Below are 21,255 nucleotides of genomic sequence, written 5' to 3' on the forward strand. Positions count from 1 at the left end.
TTAATTACACTTTACCTTTTTGTTTCACTTAACAGTATGTCATAAAATTTTCTCTCATGAAATATTCCCCTGCATCGGTGGTTCTCAAAGTGTGTTTGGGGGATCCCTGGGGATTCCCAAGACTTTCAGGGATTCTGTTGTGTTGAAACAACTTTCCTAATAATACTAGGATGTTATTTGCCTTTTCACTGCCATTCTCTCAGGAGCATACAGTGGAGTTTCCGGAGGCTGTGTGCATAGTATTAAAACAGGCTGAATGCAAAAGTCAACATGCAAATCTTCTAATATATACATATATAACATGCAAATCTCCTATGAAGCCAGACTAACTTAAAGAGATTTGCAAAAGGGTAAAACAATGCCTTTCTTCTCATTAATTTTTTTGTGTGTTTTGGAAAATAGTTATTTTTCACAAAAATATGTTTCTTGAGGAACATGAAATGGGTTCATTAATGTTATTTTTTAAAAAGATTTTATTTATTTATTTATTTAATTGAGAGAGAGAGAGAGTGCTTGCACACGTTCGTGAGGCAGGAGGGCACAGGGAGCGGGAGAGAATCTCCAGCAGGCTCCCTGCTAAGTGAGGAGCCCAAAGCAGGGCTGGATCCCACAACCCCAAGATCATGACCTGAGCCAAAATCAGGAGTGGGATGCTCAGCTGACTGAACCACCCAGGAGCCGCTAATGTTATTTTAAATAAATTAACAAATAGATATATTTTTTAAATTCCTTCTTTTTTATTTTGAATATGCCTAATATTGATAGACAGAACCCGCCTGAGTAAAAGCTCTTTGGTAGCCTCAATACTTTTAAGAAGTGTAAAATGATTCTGAGCTGAGCACTTGGGAACAGCTGTTCCACATCATGAATTTCGACGACTGCTTAGTATCCCCTTATGTGGATGTCCCTTAATTCTTTCCACATTTCCTTATTGATAGACCTGCAGGTTGCTTCCAATTTTCATTATTGTAAAAGAGCTGCACGAACCATCATGCACTTATGTAAAGTGAAAATCTACTGGATTCAGAGAAAACAGAAACCAACTGGCAGAGTGAGCCATCACTACCGGTCCCCTAGCAATCAAATTAAATACAATGTATCGCAAAATGTGAACAAATAAAGTTGGACAGCTCTGTGTGCACTGGATATATGTGTATGTGTCCAGATACATTGTTCATCTCTATGCGGGGTCTCACACCCTATAAAGAGTACCTTTTTCCCTACTGTCCCTGAAGTGTTTACAATATCTGATCCTATTCAAGACTAGTGCTACTGATAATATAAAACTCTTTGGTACCATTACAGAAACTGAGAAAAAGAGTTTAGAAACTTTTAAGCAATTTGAGAGAGAAATTTTATCTCTGTAGAAAATAAATTATAAAAAAAAATGGAGTACTAAAAACTGTTACAAACATGTTGGATATACTTGAGAATATTCCTGTTGGATAGATTCCTAGAAGCGGAATGGCTAGGCCAGTGGATGTGCACATTTATATGTTAATAGTTAGTGCCAACTTACCTGTAAATTTGATGTAAATACATCAAAAATACCAAGAATGTATTTGGGCACCTGCTCTCTTGCGCGCTCGGCAATACCAAAGGTAATTACTCTTTTAAATCTATTTTTAGATTACTATTACGATTTTCATCTTCTGTGAGCTGCTTATTCATGTCCTTTGCCTGTTTTCTACAGAGTTCTTTTGCTTTACTGATTTTTCTGGAACCCTTATCTATTTTAGACATGGATCTTTTATCTGTATCAGTTATGGGGTTTGCTTTTAAGCTTCCTTACATGTCTCACGGTAGTATAGAAACTTCACCTTTTTAAAAAAGTTGTTCTAATTTATTAATCATTTCCTTTATGGTTCTGGGATTCTTGTCTTGTTTAGACAGCCTTTCCTCATTGCATGATTTAAAAAATACTCTCTTTTCCTGTAATATACTTGCAGCTTTCCTTTTTCTTTTCTTCTCTCCTTTTTAATTCTTTCTCTTTTAATGTTTAGATCTTTAACACATCTGGAATTAATTGTTACAGCGTGAGGTACTGGCTATTGACCTTTGTAAGCCACACAGTGGAGTATCTCAGGGTGCTGGCAATGGGCTTGAGCCCCCAAGGACCAACCCACACGTGGCTGGGGACCTGCTGTGGCTGGAGATTAGCTGGTCCCCAAGGTAGACAGGGATCTGAGCCCATCCGGTTTGAGAGGGGAGACAAACTGTATTTCAGAATCCTTCCGAATGTGTTAGAGCCGCTGTGGGCATCTGTCAGCCAAGCCCATGAGCAGAGCTAGTAGATTTTTCCAAGAAAATACCCAAACATCTTTAACATGCTATGTGGTTCACGAGGAGGTTCCGTGTCTACCATCCCACTCCATGCCAACATCACGCATGTAGATGGAAGAGGATTCAGCGTCCTCGTTTTACCATTACACGGAGATAAGGTGCAGAGAGGGTAAGTGCCATTCCTGAGACCACCTGGCTGGCAAGTGGCAGAACCAACTAGAACCCAGACCTGCTGCCACCAAGCCCATGGCTCCTCAGACCTCTCTGCCCCTCGGGCTCTGTCCGCAGACCTCTCAGTGTCACTGCGGCTGTGCCCCCTTCGGTGGGAGGGAGGCTATGGACTAAGGATTTCCCAAATCCGTGTTCTCCCACTGTGGGTAGGAGAGACTGGAAAAATCCATCCTCCACCACCAGCTGACGGTAGATTTCAAGAACTGAGGCTTCCTTTCGCCTGCACCTCCTCCTTTCCTGGCGGTTTGGCGGAGGGTGGGAGTGGAGATGAGTCAGGCCGGGAAGGGAGAGCTCAGCCATAAACAAGCCAGACTGACAGCGAGCGCTTTCCCTGAGGCGCGCGACCTCCCACGGGCCTCCAGGGACTCTGCCTGAGCACAGAGCTTCAAAATTTCATGATCTAGGCTTTGCAGATTTAATTTGTTATATTCACAAAGGCAGCCACAGAAGGGGGAAAACCTTTAGCTAGAAAGTGTGATGAGAGAGAAGGTAAATGATTCCCAGCCTTTCAGTGGAGAGCTCGCAATGTTTTTTTAATGAGCGTGTCATTTCTGCAGATGCCCCATGTGCCTACGGCTGGGTCTTCACCCCTCCCAGCTCCACACCAAAAAGGACAACCCAGGACACAGAACTGCAGAGCAGGACCTGGTCTTGGAGATCACCTGGAGATCAGGTGTTCTAATCCCGAGTGTTAATGGGAGCCCCACGTACCCAAGGGGAAGTGACTTGTCCAAGTGCTTTAGGAAGCGCTCTTTGGGGAAGTTTTGGGAACAGATCTCAGGTCTCCTGGATCCTGGCCTGCGCCTGTTCTGGCGGATCTCGGGAAAACCCTGGGGTGGGCATAGCCACCGGACATGTGATGAAACAGTACAAGGGCGGGGGCGCGCAGAGAGAAATGGAGGCAGCAGTCCCGACAGTGACCGAGGAGGGCTTCTCCCTGCTCTGGCCAGCAGCCGGGGCAGGGAGGTGCAGGTCCTACCTGCTGCAGGGGGATGACCAGGAAGGAGCCACCTCCCGCGCTCTCGGTGACGATGGCCAGGAAGCGGGCGTTGACGGCACAGAAGTGGTTATCGTGCACATTTTTGGTGATGGGGATACCGTCGAAGCAGTGCTCCCGGTTAGCCACCTTCCCGTAGACGTTTCGGAACTTGGAGCTGCGGTACTGTGGACGCCAGGACATCTGTGAGGGACCAGGAGAGACAAGGGTCAGGCAGGTCACCACTTCTGGAAGGGCCTGGGCTGGGCAAGGGGGGGAAGGAAGTGGAGAGAGGCGAAGAAGCCTCTAAGAATGCAGGGCCCTCTGTGTGCCTGGCCCTGTGCTAGAGGACTTACTCTCTTAATAAAGTCCTACAAGAGCCAAGACTGGCATAAGGGCACTCATACGTTTCCTGGCTTTGGTACGCACTCCTATCCCATCTTCCAGAAAAGATGTAAGGTCCTTTCACTTCCTAGGGACATGGCATGTGACAGAGCAGACCATCTCCCCAACAACACGTATGGGCTGCCTCCTGCCTCTCAAAGGCTGTGTTCAATTCAGTATGGGAGATACAGACAGAGGGGGCTCGGTGGCCACAAAGACAAGGGGGGGAAATGTCCCCCTTTATGTGCAAAGAGACAAACGACCATCCATTATCATCCCCTCCTCTGATCCTCTCTAGAGCTTCTAATCCACAAATGCACCCTCAGAAATCTCTCAGTCCTATCTATCATCATCATCATCATCATCATCATCATCATCATCATCATCATCACCAGGCACAGAGAGGTTAGGTGACTTGTCCAAGGCCACACAGCTAATAAGTAGAGCTCTGAACACGGGTCTCCCGACTGGAAATCCGAGACTCTTTCTTATGCCAGAATACCCTTTGGAGTAAGGTTTCTTGCTGTGTGGTCTAAGGATCACCTGTATCAAAATCATCTGAGCCTCGAACATTGTTTGTGAGAAATGCTGATCCTTGAGTTCCGGTCCTGACCCACTGAACCCAACAGTTGGGGGATGGGGCCAGAAATTAGCATTTTAATTCAGCTTTTCCCCCACCTACAGGAAACGCCCAGTGTAACAGAGGCACATTGAAGTTTGAGAACCCAACCCCCTCTCTACCCGCCATTGACAACACAGGTTCCAACCAAGCAACCAGTTGGCCCCTACTGCATGCGTGTCCCATGCCATGTAGCCGAGAACACAGATGTGCACAAGGGGGAACTGGAGGACCAATTGGGCAGCCCACGATGGAGTCCAGCTTCGCTACAGGTTGGACCCTCCTAGGGGGAAGCCCTACAAATGGTCATCTTCACAGACTGGAACCCGAATAGATTTAGACATGCCTCCAAGTGCAACAGGCCCCCCACAAGTACCCAGCCAGGGCCTGGCATACAGCTAGAGCTCAACAGACCTTTGTGAATGAGTATACTGCTGTCCTGACTTTGCCATGATCAATGCCTTCCCCTTCCCGCCCACTCTCCTGCTGTCTCCCACCCCATCTCGGGACAGAAGGAGGCAAGGGTGACTTCCCTACAGGAAATTTCCACGGGAAGGAAAACAAAAGGAGGCGCCACCGAGGAATCAGGACACCAACTCTGGGGTCTGAAAACAACACTTCGCATTTGATTTAAATCAAGTCAAGAGCCCGGCTGCAAAGTTCTCTTCATTGAAGGAAAGAGTTCAGATCCAATAAGGAGATTCTCAGGGAGGGTTTCTCACCTGCAGGCAAATCCTCTTTCTCCCCGCCGCCCCCCGCCCCAGGGGGCCCCCAATCCCCACCTTCTCCACTGCCTGGGTCACCGTGTACCCTGCGGGGGGCCTTCTCCCTGCTCTCCCTGCCACTCCTCCCTCCCTCCCCGGCTCGGCCCACGCTGCCACCCACTCCAATCCGTCTGCTCTGGTCCCCGCCCAGGTCCGCCAGGACTGTTCAGGACAGAGTCCTGCAGGACATGGACGGGAGCCTGGTGGGCACTGCTGGCTGCATGACCTCAGGCAAGCCCCTTGCACTCTCAGGATGTCAACTCCGCATCGGGATTACATCGGCGGAGATAGTCAGGCTGGGGTCCCAGGCGCTCCCTCGCAATCCCCTTACACGGTACAGAGATGAAGTGTGTAATTTTAGCAGTTACGTGTTTATTTTAATTTGCATTAGAAATAATAGAACTTGCATGCCAAATCCATGATTTCACAGATATTACTGCTAATAAGGCTAAGTTAAAAAATAATTAATCAATTAAAAAAAACAGGATGAAAAATATAGCATAGACCTGGCAAAAATTCAATCTGATATGGGAGTGCTAAGAATTGCTCTGTCCCTTCCAGGTAGAACATTCTAGATTCCACAGTTCCCACGAAAGAGAAAGAAAGAGAAATCCCACCTCCTGCTCCTTGCTGGTGCATTCCCGGCCTAGAACGCGTTCACCCCTCTTCCCTGCCCATCCCACCCTTAGCCTCCAGGGCCCGATTCAACTTAGACTCCATAGGCCCACACTCCTCAGAGCCCCTGGACAGCCATCATCTCTTCTTCGGGGACTAGTCTCCTCTGTGTCACTGGCTCTCTCTTCCCAGGAAGACAGTGATGGCAGGTGGTGACCCCAGGGCCTCTGAGCCGACTGCAGACTGGTCTCTGCTCTTCCCAGGACATGAGTCTCAGATGCCATGGGGAGACCTGCTGGGCACCCGGCCCCTGACAGGTCCAGCCCCTCCCCAAAGGGAGCCCCCCGCCCCCAACGGTGTCATGGTGTCTGTGAGGGGAAGGGTAATAAGAAGCCACATAGCCCAGATGCAGCGCCATCTTTGCTGCTGTCTAGCTGTGTGACTTGGGCAAACCACTTAACCTCTCTGTGCTGCCTCCGTCTGCTCTTACATAAAGGAGGCTAATAACCCCCACTGCCTCCAAGAGCGCAGAGGAGTCAATGCCAAGATGCTGTGACGTGCATAGCACAGGCCTGGCACCCCTCCGATGCTCACTCCACAGAGCAGAATGAGAGGCAGGAGAGGAAGGGCTGGGCTCTGTGCAACCCCCCACCTCCACACCCTGCTTATTCTGAATACCCCAGAGCCCTGCAGGGGCAAGGGTGGGGCCTGCGCCCAGGTCCTCAGGGTCCCCAGCCTGGGTCTGCCATGGCTGAGGGGGATCCACACGGGCCTGCTGAGAAACACCTAGTTCCAGAGCTCCGGTGACACTGAAACCAGCTGACCTGACAGGCTCTCCGGAACCCTCCCACGACACCCATGTTTCCCTGGGTGGCGCCCACAGATGCTGGTTATCCTGGGTCTATTTTCCCATCTGACTTCACCCCTTCCTCCTCCATCTCTCCTCCACTCTTTCCCTACTCTCTCCCCCCCCCTTTCTGCACTGTCCCCCTCTCTGCCCTTTCCTTCCCCCCCCATCTCCCCACGGCCCCATTCCTTAGGGTGTCTGTACGCAAAGAAGTCTTTGTGGTCAAGGTTCCTGGTGGGCGCACCTGTATTCTCCTTGAACATATCCCACTAGTGCCCCTCACAGCCCAGCATCCTGGGAAGCCTGAGCCCGGCCCTCGGGCTTGGGGCTTGCACTCAGTAGGCCTGTTGTTCCAATGAGCCTGTCTCCTGGGGCTGGGTCCCAGCGGGCCCTAGAATGATGCCAGCCTGCCTCCTGGGAAAAACGGAGAGCATCTTTCCAAGGGCTTTGTTCTCAGCAAGCCCGCTGCTGGCGGTTCCCCCCTGGCTGATAGGCTGGGGCTGGATCTCTCAGCTGGGCGTTCGGAAGGGCCCTGGCTGATCGCGGTCCTCATCACTGGGCCTGCAGCCTCACCCCACACGAGTCCACAGCAAGTGCACGGCCAGGGCTGGACCCTGGGTTTCCACTCCCCACGCTGACTCCTGCTAACCTTGGAAAAGACCCTTCGTCTCTCTGAGTATCAGGTGTTCCATCTCTAAAATGGGATTGCAAGTCCCATTCACGATACCACGGCTGCTCCCATGGATCCGGGCTGTTGAGGGGTGTCCAGGAAAGCACTGGCCCAGATCCTGCTTTCAGATCCAGAGACGCTAAAGCCCGCACTTGACACATTCACGGTAGTCGGCCAGTCGCTTGGTGGCAGACTGCGGAACGGAAGTGCAATGGGAATGGGAGGTCAGGAAAGGGGGGGATCAGGGCCGGCTTCATGGGGGTGGGGGCCATCCGCCTGTACCAGACACCCAGAGAGCACGGGGCTGCACGCAATCTCCTTGGGGGATCTCCAGCTGTCCTCGTACCGGGTGGGAAACACCCAGCCCAACTTCAGATCATTAGTGAGCACAGGGGGCGACTTGAACCTGTTCTCTCTGACTCCACAGTCCAGATCAGCTTTTATTATGAAAGATTTCAATACAGAAAAATAGTTGGGGGAATGGTAAAATAACCACCCAGCACCTAGGTTATTATTAACATTTTGCCACATTTCTTTTTCTCTCCCCCTGTGTGTGTGTGTGTGCACACACGTACGTGTCTCTTTTTTTCTTTTGTGGAATCATTTGAAAGGAGGTTGCACACGTGACTCTTGTCCCCTTATTATATCCGCATGCATTTCCTACAAAGGAGGACAATTTCCTACACAAGCATATTACCATTATCACGTCTAAGAAAATTAACGATTCCTCGATCCCATCGAAGACCCAGCCTGTACTCAAAATGCTCCAAAACGCCTTTTACACTCTTCCGTATTGTGAACAACCGGGACGGGGAGCCACGTTGCTCCCACGGGTTTCATTTGGTGGTGATCTCTCTTCTGCCTCCTTTCAATCTAGAACATTCCCAACACCTTTTTTTTTTTTTTGGTTTTGTTTTCTTTCCTTTTTTTTTTTTTTTTTTTGGTGGTATTGACTCTGAACACAGCAAGTCAGCTGTGTGATAAGACGTTGCAGCGATCTGTCTCATGTTGCTTTACGACAGCTTCAAAGTCATTCCTGTCTTCCCTGTAAACTTTAGGAATCAGGTGTAAAGCTTTGATTCGATTCCGGTGAAAGACGGCCCTGTCATTCATCGCTCGGCTTTGGTGGGGGGAGGATGGAGAGGAGAAGGCAGAGAGAACGAGTCACACGCACCTGGTCCGACTGGCGGCAGGGAGGGACCGGCTGAGTGCGCCGAGGGTCTGTTCTGGAGGGCGGCGGACAGAAGGCTGGAGGGCCTGGGAGGCCGGATCAGGCACCGACACGCACTGTGGACCAAAGCAGGGCGACCGCGGGCCCCGGAGGGCTGACCTTTCCACCCGCAGTTCCCAAGGGGTTGACTTCACTCTGAGGTCAGCTGGCTGCGTGGGCAGGCAGGGAACAGAAAGCACTCCTCTGTCTTCGGCCAGAGGAGGAGACCGTGCCGAGGCTGGGACGGAGATGCTGCCCTGACCTCGAAGGGAAGTCAGTCAGTGTGGCAGCCAATGGATGACCTAGAACCTGGCCCTTTGCCTTTTCCCCGTGGCCCCCAAGCACAGCCTCGATCCTGGCGGGTTGCCCCAGCTCATTCTCGTGAGGGTGGGACACACACTCTCTCTCTGAAGCTTTCAGGAGCGATCAGCACAGACTGAGACCCAGCTGAACTCCCTACAAGGGAGGACTTTCTTAACAGTTAATGCCGCCTGAGGTGGGAAAGGAAGCTGCCTTGAGAGGTAATGAGCTTCCCATCCCTGGAGGGGTTTAAGATTCTGGTGGATGACCTCTGATCAGGGTGGTGTGGAATAATGGATGGGACCAGCCGGTCTTCCGGCCCCAAGATGAGATCATAGAGCTCCTCTATGAAAGGCATTGTGTTGTAATAGAAAGGGGCATGGGGGTCAGAGTGACCAGCAGGGTCCTAGTTCTGTCACCCTGGCCAGGGCCCTTCCTCTTCTGTAAAACAAGGAGCCTGATGCCGCGCCAGCGGGGCTGCTGTGACTCTGAATGACAACCACTCTCGTGGCAACTGCCATCCCCCCCCAGGGTGTCCCAAGGGCTGGTTAGTGCTACTTACTCCAAGCTTCAGGTGTATGTTTTCCCTCTCCTGTTACTAGCTTATGAGTTAGTCTGATCAGCCAAGCCCTTCTGTGCACCCCACCCCAGGCCTGGTCCTGGACTCCTGTCTAGCAGGACCTTCCCGGTGACTCCGGTTGAATAAACTCTCAGGATGGAGGCAGGGCGCGAGCCGAGGTCAGGCACAACTGCCCGGCTCCCCGGATGGGACAGGGCGGAGTCTCACCCCAGGGCTGTGACTTCAGCTTACTGAAGTTTAGAGTTTCTTACTCAAGCTCATGTCCCACTCCTGCCCACAGGAGCGTCTGCTCCTTACTCTCCCCCACTAGTGCTTCTGGGTCCACGCCCTTCCACGCAGTGTTTGTCCTAGAGGTCACGCAGCCCCATGTCCGCTAGGCTCCTTGTCACCGGGAGGCCCCGGGCTCTGAATTCAGGACAGCTCTCAGGAGAGGGCTTAGGGAGTCCCTTGCTGCGGACGGCACTGGATCAGCAAGGGGACCAGTGTCTGCAGAACCGCCCCAAGAAATCCACCCATGCTGTAGCCATGATCCAGTCTAGACACCACCTCATTCGCCTCCCTCCGCCCCAGCTGGCCAATGCGCAGAGCTGGGCAGATACTATAACCTCACTGGCAATAGACATATGTGAATAATTTGAGGCTCAGAGGTGTGAAGAGACTAGCCCCAAGTCACAAGCTATGAACGTGTTGGAGCCAAGACCAGCCAAGTTCTTTTGACTCTTAGTCTACCGTTCTTTCCAATATAATACGCATCTTCTCTGTCTTGGCCTCTCCCTAAACTTCTATCCCTTCACTCTTGCTCCATATAATACAGGGCATTATACAAAAGTGTCAAGAAACTACGTAGTAGACAGAGTGTGGGAGTCAGGAAGAATCCACAGGTCACTATCTTGTTATTGGTTAGCTGTGTGACTTTAGACTAGTTACGCAACCTCTCTGAGCATTAGTTCATCTCCCCATAAAATGCAAATGTCCCCCTGGCTCACTGGATGCAATGAAGCAACCAAATCCAAAGTACCCGGCAAGGTGTCTGGGCGAGGGTGTGTGCTTGTCCTGTCAGGGACAGGCTCTGACCTCGATCGAGTGTTTACTTGGGGAGGCCAGGATCTGCCAGGAGCAGGAGGGGGCTGGGCTGGGCCGAGGGTCAGGAGGAGGGAGGGAGAGGCTCTGGCCTCCAGATGTGCGCAGCTGCTGGGCCGGCTCCCTGGCGGCCTCTGCCCGGGCCCAGCGCCATCCTGGTCTCCCTCTGAGAGGGGGAGGGCCCGGAAGGAAGCAGCATTCATTTCGCAGCTGAATGGCCCTTATAGCCTCTTAAGAAATGGAGGCTGCCTTTTTTCTCCTCTGAGATAATCGCTATGTACACTCCACATGGAAGCAAATTGTATCCTGTCCTCCGATCCTAAAGATGATTTATGGCGGCCAGCGGGTGCATTTTCTAGACGACGATGACTAAAATTCGGTCCTCTAACTGCAATACAAAAACGTACCAGGGCAGGGTGTTTTTTTTCTTGTTTCTGACTCAGGTGAGCGGGGAGCTCATGGCTACCTCCTGGGGGCACAGCTGTTAGCCAGGGAGCCCAGGAGCCCTCTGGATCTGCACTGGCAGCTGCCGGGCGGCCCAATGGGATCCGTGGGAGAGCCACTTTCTGTCCACGTGTTGCCAGAGGAAGGCTGACCGTTTCCATCTGGTGGGGATGGCCAGCTGCGTGGCGTGGGTCAAGCCACCTTCCTTCCCCCAACCCCCGCCGGCTCGGAGTCCTCTTCCATACAACCTGGGCTTCACCCGCACCTCTGTCCCAAATCTCCGTGACGATGGGACAGGAGAACACGGGGGCAGATGCTTCGCAAACGGTGCGCCGCTGTAACAAGGGCAGGCCTCTTAGCACTATTCTCACCTCACTCGACCACAACGATCGGGCTCCCTGAGCCACAGCCTGTCACGTGGCCCTCGTCCGTCTCTGAGCCCAGGGCTGGACAGACACACGGCAGGGACCCAGCTCATGTTCCCAAACTGGAGGGGGCAGAAGTGACTGCTGCTCGGGGTCCTGAGAAGCGCGCCAGGCCGGGCGGTCGTACTGACCTGCTCTAGGCCTCGGTTTCCTTCTCTGTGAAATGAAGGGCTAGGGCCTTTTTCCTCTCTCAGCGCAGGTGCCCTTTCAACAGAGCACTACTCAGACCTCCCAAGGTCACAGGCAAAGCTGGAGAGGCTTGAGTTCGTGTCGAGAAGCAAGCTGGGAGCACGTTCCTGCAGTGGTCTGCGACCACACCGTGGAACCCTGGGCCCCTGGGGAACCCAGTTTGAGAAATTCTAGTATGAGGAAAATGCCAAAAACCTGCACGTGCTGGGGGCCATCAAGCAATCCCTCCTTCAGCCACAGGAGGGGTTTGGGCCAAACGGATCCCCACCCAGTTCTGCCACTTTGTGATCTAGCCCCGGACGCCGGGTTCTCACTGGCTTTCAGGACTCCTGAGAAGATGCTGTGGCCATTCGAGCATTCACCAGCACGGAGACGCTGGACCGTACATGTTCTCTCTGACCCGCTCTCTGACTGCTGGATCCGCCGGGTTTGGGCTTCCAGAGAGTTCCTTAGGGCCTGTCCCTAAATCCTCTGCTCCCCAAGGCACTACCCGATGTCAGCAGGGGTGCAGGAGGCAGGAGGCTGACTCACTGACCCTGTCCCACCTTTAGGCCAGAGCTCCCAGCTCCCAGCATGGCCGTGGTCAGGTGACCCACGTTCACACCCTGGCTCCACCCCAACCTGGGACGAGGCCCTGAACCCGTCTGAGAGCCGGTTCCCTTTGTCCGTGGCGTGACCTGCTCAGGAAGATGCTGTTTCCCCTCCTTGCAGTGCTTTTCTCACTTCCTGCAGGTCTTTTCTCAAAGGTGGTCTCTCAGTGAGACCTTCCCCAGGCACGTGTCATTATCAACCACACGACGCATTTGACGCGTCTGGTTGTGTCTGTCCAGGGGCAGGGATTTCTGTCTCTCCTGTTCACTGTGGCATCAGCAATGCCTAAAACCGTGCTCGGTACACGGCAAAGACTCAAAGCATGTACCTGCCGGGGGGTCTAGGGCAGGGGCGTGCTGGTAAATGGTTACCAACCAGCTCGCCGAGGGCAGGGGTGTCCTAGTTGGTAGTATTTACCAGTTTCTGGGGTATAAATGCTCCCACCATGATGATGGCATCACTAAATGTGTAGCTGGCCCGGAATTACACAGCAGTGGAAATCAGGTGACGGCAAAAGAGGTAGAGGCCACAAGGCAGACAGACCGATGGACAGATGGTGCAAGGCTCGTATGCTGTGGGATGTTGACCCCTTCCCTCAGTACAGTGCCTCTGAGACCCCCTGGTCTGGTGAGTCCCTAACCTGACTACACACGGAAATCATCTGAGGGGCGTGTTACAAAGGCGCATACCTGTGGACGCCAGCTTTTGACGCTATCTGCCCTAGCCCCTGTACCCAGGAGTAGGCCAAAGAGGCACGTGTAGCTACTAGCTACCTGGGACTGATGAATTAAAATAAAATCAAATTAAAACTTCCGTTCCTTAGTCAGACTGACCACATTCCGAGTGCTCACTAGCCCTATGCGGCTAGGGGCTGCCATATTGAATGGTACAGATCACAGAGCGTTTTCATCCCCACAAAAAATTTTACTGGACAGCACCGGTGGACTATCGATTCTAGAAGAGACTAATCAGACTGAATCTCCATCCCCCACTAGCTCCTGGCCAGGATGCCAAGGGACCAAGCAAGGCCATGATCTGGAGTCACCCCCAATGACTTTCTCTCCACCCCCAGCAAACGTGGAAGGCCTGGGTTCCAGACCAGCGCCCCCACCGATTCCCCGAGCCTCTTGTACAAGCCTTTCTCGGCCATGAAATGGGATCCCTCCCAGCTCTGTCCTGTCTCCCTTATGCTATCAGAGCACATCAAAGTGGGAACGAACGTGGTTGGGATGGCATCTTCTCAACAGCCCGCAGATGGGAGGCTCCAGCTCCGGCTCCCAAGGATGCTGCTTACTGCCCATCACCCAACGCAAGTCCAGCCAGACACGAAGTCTATTCCTGGAGCAGGCTTCTGCCCTGAATCCCTGCAGTCTTTCCTGTTCTGCGGAGCAGGACTGGACACGTGAGGGGAAGGCTGCCGGCCTGTGCTGCTCCGAGCTTCTCAGGAGAGCTTCCCACCTCCCCCAAGATGGCTCCCGAGTTGGGCAGTCTCTCCCGAAGCCCCCAGGTTCTGTGCTGTGCTCTCCCTTTCCTGGCTCAGCACACTCATAACAATAGCCAATGTTCAAGCGCTTGCTGTGAGCCAAGTATTTTATGTTCAGTACATCCTGTAATCCTGATAATAACCCTAGGAAAAGATACAGCAAGACTCCCCAAGGACAGATGCACCCGGGCTTCTAAGGTCACATGAGTGGAGGGGCTGGATCTGAACTCAGGTCTGACACCTGGGCTCTACGTCACATCTTTGCTCCGCAATCATGCTGGATGTTATTGAGGGCAGGGACTAGGTCTCAGTCTCCCTCATTTTTCCAGGGCTTACCATTAGGCTGAATACAGTATTGTGACATGTTTAGTAAGTGCACGAATGAGGAAAGGGATGAGGACAGGAATCAGGAAGAGGGACCCCGTCACTTCCCCCTCAAAGCTTCCAAAAGCCCCCTTGGCCCTCCCAGATCACAAAACTTGCCTATTCCCTTCTGGAGAGATGTAGGCTTGGCTCCCAACTGCTAAGATCCGACCTGGGCAGAAAGCCAGGAGAAGGCAATGTCTGTCTCTCCAGGGGCCCAACTTTTCCTACATGTGGGTGCTGACCCTAAAAGGCTTTTATGGAACCCACCATAGCCTGTCAGAGCAGAAATGCATGCTTGGGTCCACTAAAATCCAGCCTCTCATTTCGTAGATGAAGGCCCAGAAAGGGGAAGTGATTTGTCCAAGGTCACACAGCAAGGTTATGTGATGACAGTTTCGCACACCAAGACTCCTGTTGGTGCGTGGTGAGAAGGGGGGAAAGGGTGGGGGTGTATGCAACATGGAGCTGCTCATTTCCTCAACAGGCAGGCCCAGTGGGAGGGTCTGGGGTGGGCAGGCCCTGCTCAGCGAAGCGCCCACCCACCACTGGGGTTCTGAGTTCTATATTCCTCTGCCCAGTGAGGGAGGAGCCCTGGAGCTCAAAGCATAGGCCCAACAGATGGTTTCTATTTGCAGCCACCGAGCCTGGTCTGTGCCAGACTTCTGACCTATTTTGAGGAACTGAGGGCCCCACTGGCTCAGGGATGGCCTCCCACTCACACCCCTTAACCCGCAGTTTGGCAGGGGATCAGATGGGTGGTTCAAGGCCAGTGGAGATGGGGAGTAGAGGAGGAAAGCCTTTGAAAATGAGGCTGGGGTGGATGTCTGCAAGCCTGAACGCCAGAGAAGGGATCCTCAGACGGGGTCCCCAGGCCACCTGTCTCAGGGTCATTGGGGGTGTCTGTGGAAATTCATGTGGTTGGGCTCCGCTTCTGGCCTGGAGGATCGCGCTGTCTGGGAGTGGAGCGGGGATTCTGCATTTGAACTTAGCTCCCCAGGTGATTTCCTGCTCTTCAGTGTACTGTCTGTGGGCCAACAGCCCCGGCAGCCTCTGGGAGCTGATCAGAAGTGCGGAATCCCAGGCCCCACTCAGGCCTGAAGCAGAATCCAGTTTTGCAAGATCCCAGGTGATTTGCAGGAATGTTAAAGTTGAGAGACAGTGCTTCTGTTCAGCGGTTCCCAAACTCGAAAGAGGGCTTGGTAAAGCACAGACCACTGGGCCCCACCTCCAGAGTATCTGATTCAGGAAGTCCAGGGTGGGTGGGGGCCCAAGACTCTGCATTTCTAACAAGCTGTCTGGTGATCTGGGGGGTCGTAAGTCCTCGAACTGTGGTGCAAGAAGCACTGTGCCCTCTGAAGCCCTAGTTCTGTGACCTTTTATAAATCCCTTTGCTTTGCTGGGTCTCAGTTTCTCCATCTGTGAAATGGGTAGAATTCATACCTTTTCGCTAGGATAGTTGTGAGGTCCCCGTGAAATAGTGACGTGTGGGGAGTGCTGTGTGAACTACGATACAAAAGTTATTATATAAATGTATTTGTTCCTCAAAAGTACTTGCAGTAATCTCATTTGCCCTTGACAGCCATCCCGCTGTAGGGCGGGTCAATCAAAGAGCTGGCCTAACATGTTTCTCCAGGGTTTTACTTTGCATTCCTAGACTGTGGAGCTACAAGACCGGGCATGCAGTAAGTGCTTAATAAGAGCTGGCAGAATTCCACCCAAGACCTCTGGTTCTCAGCCTCATTCTCTTTTCCCGCAATCTCTACTTCTCACACCCTCCTCTGTGGCCCTCTGGTCTCTTGCTAGGGGAGGCTAAGCAACTTTTTTTTTTTTTTAAAGGTTGTTTGGTAGCTGAGGCTAAAGGCTGGGTTGGGGAGACCCTCCAGGTTCTTCTCCTGTGAAATGTCTTGCCCGATGCTTAGGATGATTGGGGATCCCATATGCAGGGCGCCGGGTCTAGCCCCTCATCCCAGGGCTCCTTCCCCGTGGCGGGATCTGCCCATCCAGGGGTCCCCAAGCCGGCGCACTTCAGGGCGCAGATGTGTGTGGTCAGACCTCACAGGGCAGATACCGCTCCTGTCACGGAGACCTCCTGAAACGATGTGTCAGGTGTGCTTGCCGGGAAGCAGGCATTCCGAGCCCCCTTGGGGTGGAGTCCCACGAGCTTTCCTCCGGGCCTGCCGACGAGCCCTTCCACCTGTTGGTCCCTGTGGCCAGGGGTCCTAGGACCACCTACCTCACAGAACAAGACCTTGGTTCCCTGTCACCTGGCAGTGCAAACAAAGACGGGCTGATAAACTGTTGTGGGACTGGGGGGGCGGGCATGGTCACTGGGCTTGGGCCTCCCCCTCCCCGAGAGATCATTTATCTAGACTGCAATCTGGGGAGGCCACGGACGGGCAGGATGGTCTGCGTGTTACATAGTAGTGTCTCCGTTAGAGAACGGAGGAAGCCGACCCGTCTCTCAGTGCCCCAAGTGAGAAAGGGAAAGCTGAAGGCCTTTTTATTTTTTTAAGATTTTACTTATTTATTTGAGAGAGCGCGTGCGTGCTGGCTCGAGTATGAGCAGGGGAGGGGCAGAGGGAGAGGGAGACTCCCCGCTGAGCACAGAGCCTGCTGTGGGGCTCGATCCCAGAATCGCTGAGATCCTGACCTGAGCCAAAGTCTGAGGCTTAACGGAGGGCACTACTCCGGCCCTGTTAATCAACGTGGGCACAGACAAGGTGGGCCACCAGCTTACCCACAGAGAAGCGACACCAGGCCACATGCACACAGCCGTTCTGGAGATCAACTCTTCGTGTTGCTTGCCCTCCACTATCCCCTAGGGCTGTGTGTGTGTGTGTGAGTGTGTGTGTGTGTGTGTGTGTGTGTGCATGTAGGAGTCACCATTTCCTCCAAGACACTGGAAAAACTTCATCAGCTGGAGGTCTAGAAGCTAGAGTGGAAACTTCGTGATGAAACTTTATGTCACTGAGAAAATACAAAGGTTTTTGTTTAAAAAACCATCTGATGCCTGTCTCGTGGTGTTCTCTACCTCTCACTCAGTCTTTGCCTTATAAAAAGAACCTACTAATTAATTTAAGACCGGCAAAAAAAGGGGACTCTTCTGGGATCTTTGGCCAACGATTCCCCTATGACAGCCACGGCTGCCCAAACTCACGAGGGCCACGGCCTCATCGAGGTGGCCATGTTGTGTCCCACAGGGACCGCTAGCCCAGCTCCAGAGCTCTGCGCAGTAGGGGACACCCACACTCAATGGTGATCGGCTCAACCAACCACTCAGCTCCTTCCTTGGAGGGTTGAAATGTGAGCTACGGGGAGCCAGCAGTTGGTGGCAGATGCAGGAGCCACAAGCCCAGAGAAGGGGGATGGAGCAGAGGACATGGAGAAGCATAAGGAGGGTCGGTTTTACTTTTTAGATCTGTAAGCGTGCTTCATTCCTTTGCACTGGCTAGCTGCGACCTTCTCCTTCTCCCTCTTACTGGCATCCGTTTATCCAGAGAGGCTTAGGACGGTTAAAGCAGGAATCCAAAAAAAAAAAAAAAAAAAAAAAAAAAAAAAAAAAAAAAAAAAAGCAGGCTCTGACATCCAAAATAGGATCTTACAGCTACCAGACAGTCTTAAGAGCCAGACCTAGGAGGCTTTTCTGGACTCCCATCTCCCCCTGTTAGCAAATGAAGAGTCTCCCTTGGCCGACTCTGGTGAGACACCGGGGGAAGGGGAAAGCCTACTCCTGGCAGATGGAGACGGAGAATGTGAAGGGAAATCAGAATGGAAGTTCATGTTCAGGTGTGTGTCCTGATTTTCCCCACCTCGGGTCAAAATCACAGGGGCAATGTGCTTGGTAGGTAGAGGGGTTTCCCTCCAACGTCTTGGTTAGAATTCTGGAAAGAGGGGCGTCTGGGTGGCTCGGTCGGCTGAGTGTCCAACTCTTGATCTCAGCTCGGGTCTTGATCTCATGGTAATGAGTTCCAGGCCTGCATTGGGCTCCACGCTGGGCATGGAGCCTACTTTAAAAAAGAAAAAAGGATTGTGGATGGAGGTCACTATTCAAACAAGATGTGGCCTCACCGGATGAAGATGGCCAAGGGGAATGGCCACAGAGAGGGGGCTGGGTGTGCAAGCCTGTGAGCTCCCTTCAGCTCCTGGCTGGTGGAGAGAACCCCGCAGTGGGTCCCTGTACAACTCTGAAGGAGGACGTGGAAGGTCCAAGAGGCACAGGCCACCAAGAAAAGTTGCCATCGCGAGGGGCAAGTCAACTGCCTCAGAGGCCGGGGGCAAGATGGATCTGACACAGAGGCCCGGCTGGGAATGGACCCTGTCATTAGAGCCAAGAAAAAATGGACCATGAGTCTGTCAGTTGCAGAGTTCAGTGGTAGGTGCCCAAAGAATGTTCCGGGAGAGGACAGACCAGCCACACCTTAGTGGACATCAGCCAGGACACATCTAAGGACCAGTACAGAACCAGAGGTCCCCTCTCCCCTGACGCTTGAGGTCACACAAGCCTCGGCCATCTATATCCACAGATGTCACTTTGAAAAAGAAGCCAGAGGAGGACGAGCTCTGAAAGATGAGCCCTTTGGAATCATTCAAGCAGAAGCCAAATTTCCCCGAAGGGGCTGAGCCCTTACCTCACAAGACTATTTAAATGACTGAATCAGACTGACCCCGCTGGACCGGGCTGAATGTGTTTTATCATCGTGACTCGGGGCTTCTGAATGAGATGAGATCAGCTTTGGAGAAAGTAAACAATTCTCTGCGCATCCAAGTTGCCAGGGCCGCCATGGAAGGCCGGGAAAGCCGTGCACTGCACACTTGACCGTGTGAATAGCGCCCCCTGGGGTTACAGAGCATGGGTGGGCGTGGGGGAGGGTGAGAAAGAGGCTGCAGAGGTGGGAGGCAGAGTAAGAGAGCTCTCATCACTACCCTGGAGGCCAGGCTTGAGCAGACAAGATAACCAGCGGGATCCCGCGCCCTTGAACGTCAGAAACGTCATTCCAGGCTTCTGACACCTGGTCGTGTGGCTGCCCTGGGGAGCCTGTGAGGCCTGCCAGCCCATGGCTCTCTTGCCCCCTATTACTAACGGTAACAGGGTCTGTTTCTAGCAACCAACAGAGAACCCACTCCAGCCACCCGGAGGGGCATCCATCGTCTTTGGCAGCTCAAGAGAAGGGGCTCTCTTCGTGCGGGCGTGTCAGGACTTTCTCCAGCGTGGGGTGCTGGCTTCAAGACGTCAATGAATTGGCCCCAGTGGGTCCCTGAACACCCTGTCCCCGGGGACTCATGCTCCCTGAGCACCTGGAGCACTGCCTGGCTGCAGCCCCCACTTGGCCCTTGGTCCTCCTCCCCCCAGACCTCTTGTTCGGTAAAACAGAAACATGCCTACAGCTTGAGTCTTCCTCGGTTGACCTTTTTTGCTATTTGTAGCCCAAAGCACCGCAGCTGATAGAAGAAAGGGCAGAGGGTAATGGGTGTCTGAGTCTTTGGACACTGCCTGTGACAGGTCTCCATGAGGTCTCTGGGTCTCAGAGGTCCGGCCCCCACGGTCAAAAACCCAGACATGGCGAGAAGGCCCAGACACCACCCAGCCCAGGCCTCTGCCAGAGGGTGAAGAAAACCAAGACCCCGGCCATTCCCCTTCCAGGTTTTCTTTCCTCTCCCAGCAGAGCTCCTTGGGGTGGGCTGAGGCAGCTGCCTCTCCTTCCTGTGTGCTTGCTGGAAAAGTCGCATGGATGGGGGGGGGTTGGAGGGGGAGCGAGAATCAGATTCATGCTGCCGATTGCTACACAGCCACCCCACACGGCACATCCCGGGCCCAGCAGCACTGTGGAGACTTGAAAGGAGATCCCCCCACCCTTTTTTTTTGATTCTACTGAAAGCTGTCATTGCTTCAGAAAGCATGAGGAAGAGGCGTGGAGGGGAAAATGAGGTCATGTGTCTAAAACATCTGGCACAGGCCTGGTGGGCGATGAGCAAACAAACACTGGCACCCTTCCTCCCCCTTCCAACATGGCGGCAAAGCGGGTGACAAAATGTGGCCAACGGGCCGCTCCAAAACGGGGCTGTGCCTCGGGCAGGATAGCCTCCCATTGTCTGTTGGGATTCATGCTTTTTGAAATACCCTTTCTCCTTTCCTCATGGTAGTCTCACACACACACACACACACACACACACACACACACACACACACTTTTGGCTCAAGAACCCAACTTCTCTGACTCCACAGGGGGTTGGGGTCAGGGTCACAGGTTACCATCTTCTTCAGCCCCATCCAAAGCTTGCTGAGCTGATCCCCGCAGGGGCTGCTCCCGTCGCAGTCCCCATCCACTTCGTGAGCACATTAGGAAGCCCCAGACATGGCTCAGCCTTCCATCAACATGGTCCCAGGCTGTGTCCTTTGCTTCAGGACCTCCGGTCACTATGGAAACCAAAGCCATGGTTCCCCAGGTGCCAGGCCACTGGCAACGTCTGACCTCTGCCGATTCATCTCTGCAGATAAAGTCTCTCTACCCCCCCCATCTCCTGGAGTCAAGACCACCCCTGTCTATAGGGTACTTTTGTGAGAATAGAACATGGTGCCCCTTCCTCTAGGCAGAGGCAGACCCAGATCAGAGCCCACAGCTTGGTGAGTGAAATACGAGCTGGACTTGCTCCTCTGCCAGGTGCCCTTGTGCAGGGCACAACTTGCACAACTGTACATGGTGACCACGCATGGAGCCTTTCCATTTACCCTCCTGTGTTTCTGACCTAAATGCTATTCTCAGACGTTGACGACTCCAGAACTTGCAATGTGGGGCAGACCAGCTCAGGGGGCAACAACTTCACAAAACACCAAGACCTACTTAGTACTCCCCAGCACAATCCCGTGGCTCACCCAGCGCCTCCCAGTAGGTCTCACTCCCTGGGCTTTTCTCTGCTCACGCTGGTTAGAGCCATGGCACCTCTATCGCCCCCAACTCCAATTCATTCCTCGCTGCGCCGTCTGGAGGTGAACCACACAGCTATCCCGGGAGACGTGGGAGGGGGGGTCCTACCCTCCCGTGTTCTCATCTCGCCTTGGTTGGAGGTCTTTCTCTACCACTAACCGGCTGCTGTCACGAGTTGTCAGACAAATCGGGGTTATTAGTGGTGCTTCCTCAAACCACAGGAGGTGGCTTGATGCAGGAATTAAGTGAGAAAATGCACGTAGAATGCTCCTGAC

General features: G+C 53.1%; 1 protein-coding gene across 1 annotated transcript in view; it reads right to left on the reverse strand.

Annotated features, from left to right (window-relative positions):
• CORO2B (coronin 2B) overlaps positions 1–21,255 on the reverse strand; it is a 127,191-nt gene that overhangs the window by 57,522 nt on the left and 48,414 nt on the right. The window contains exon 2 of the mRNA XM_045810663.2: positions 3,494–3,694. Coding sequence (XP_045666619.2) covers positions 3,494–3,694 — 201 coding nt within the window. The remainder of the gene's footprint in view (positions 1–3,493; positions 3,695–21,255) is intronic.

The sequence above is a fragment of the Ursus americanus genome, chromosome 28 (assembly GCF_024610735.1).
Source record: "Ursus americanus isolate L20-20 chromosome 28, mUrsAme1.1.p, whole genome shotgun sequence".
Taxonomy (NCBI): domain Eukaryota; kingdom Metazoa; phylum Chordata; class Mammalia; order Carnivora; family Ursidae; genus Ursus; species Ursus americanus.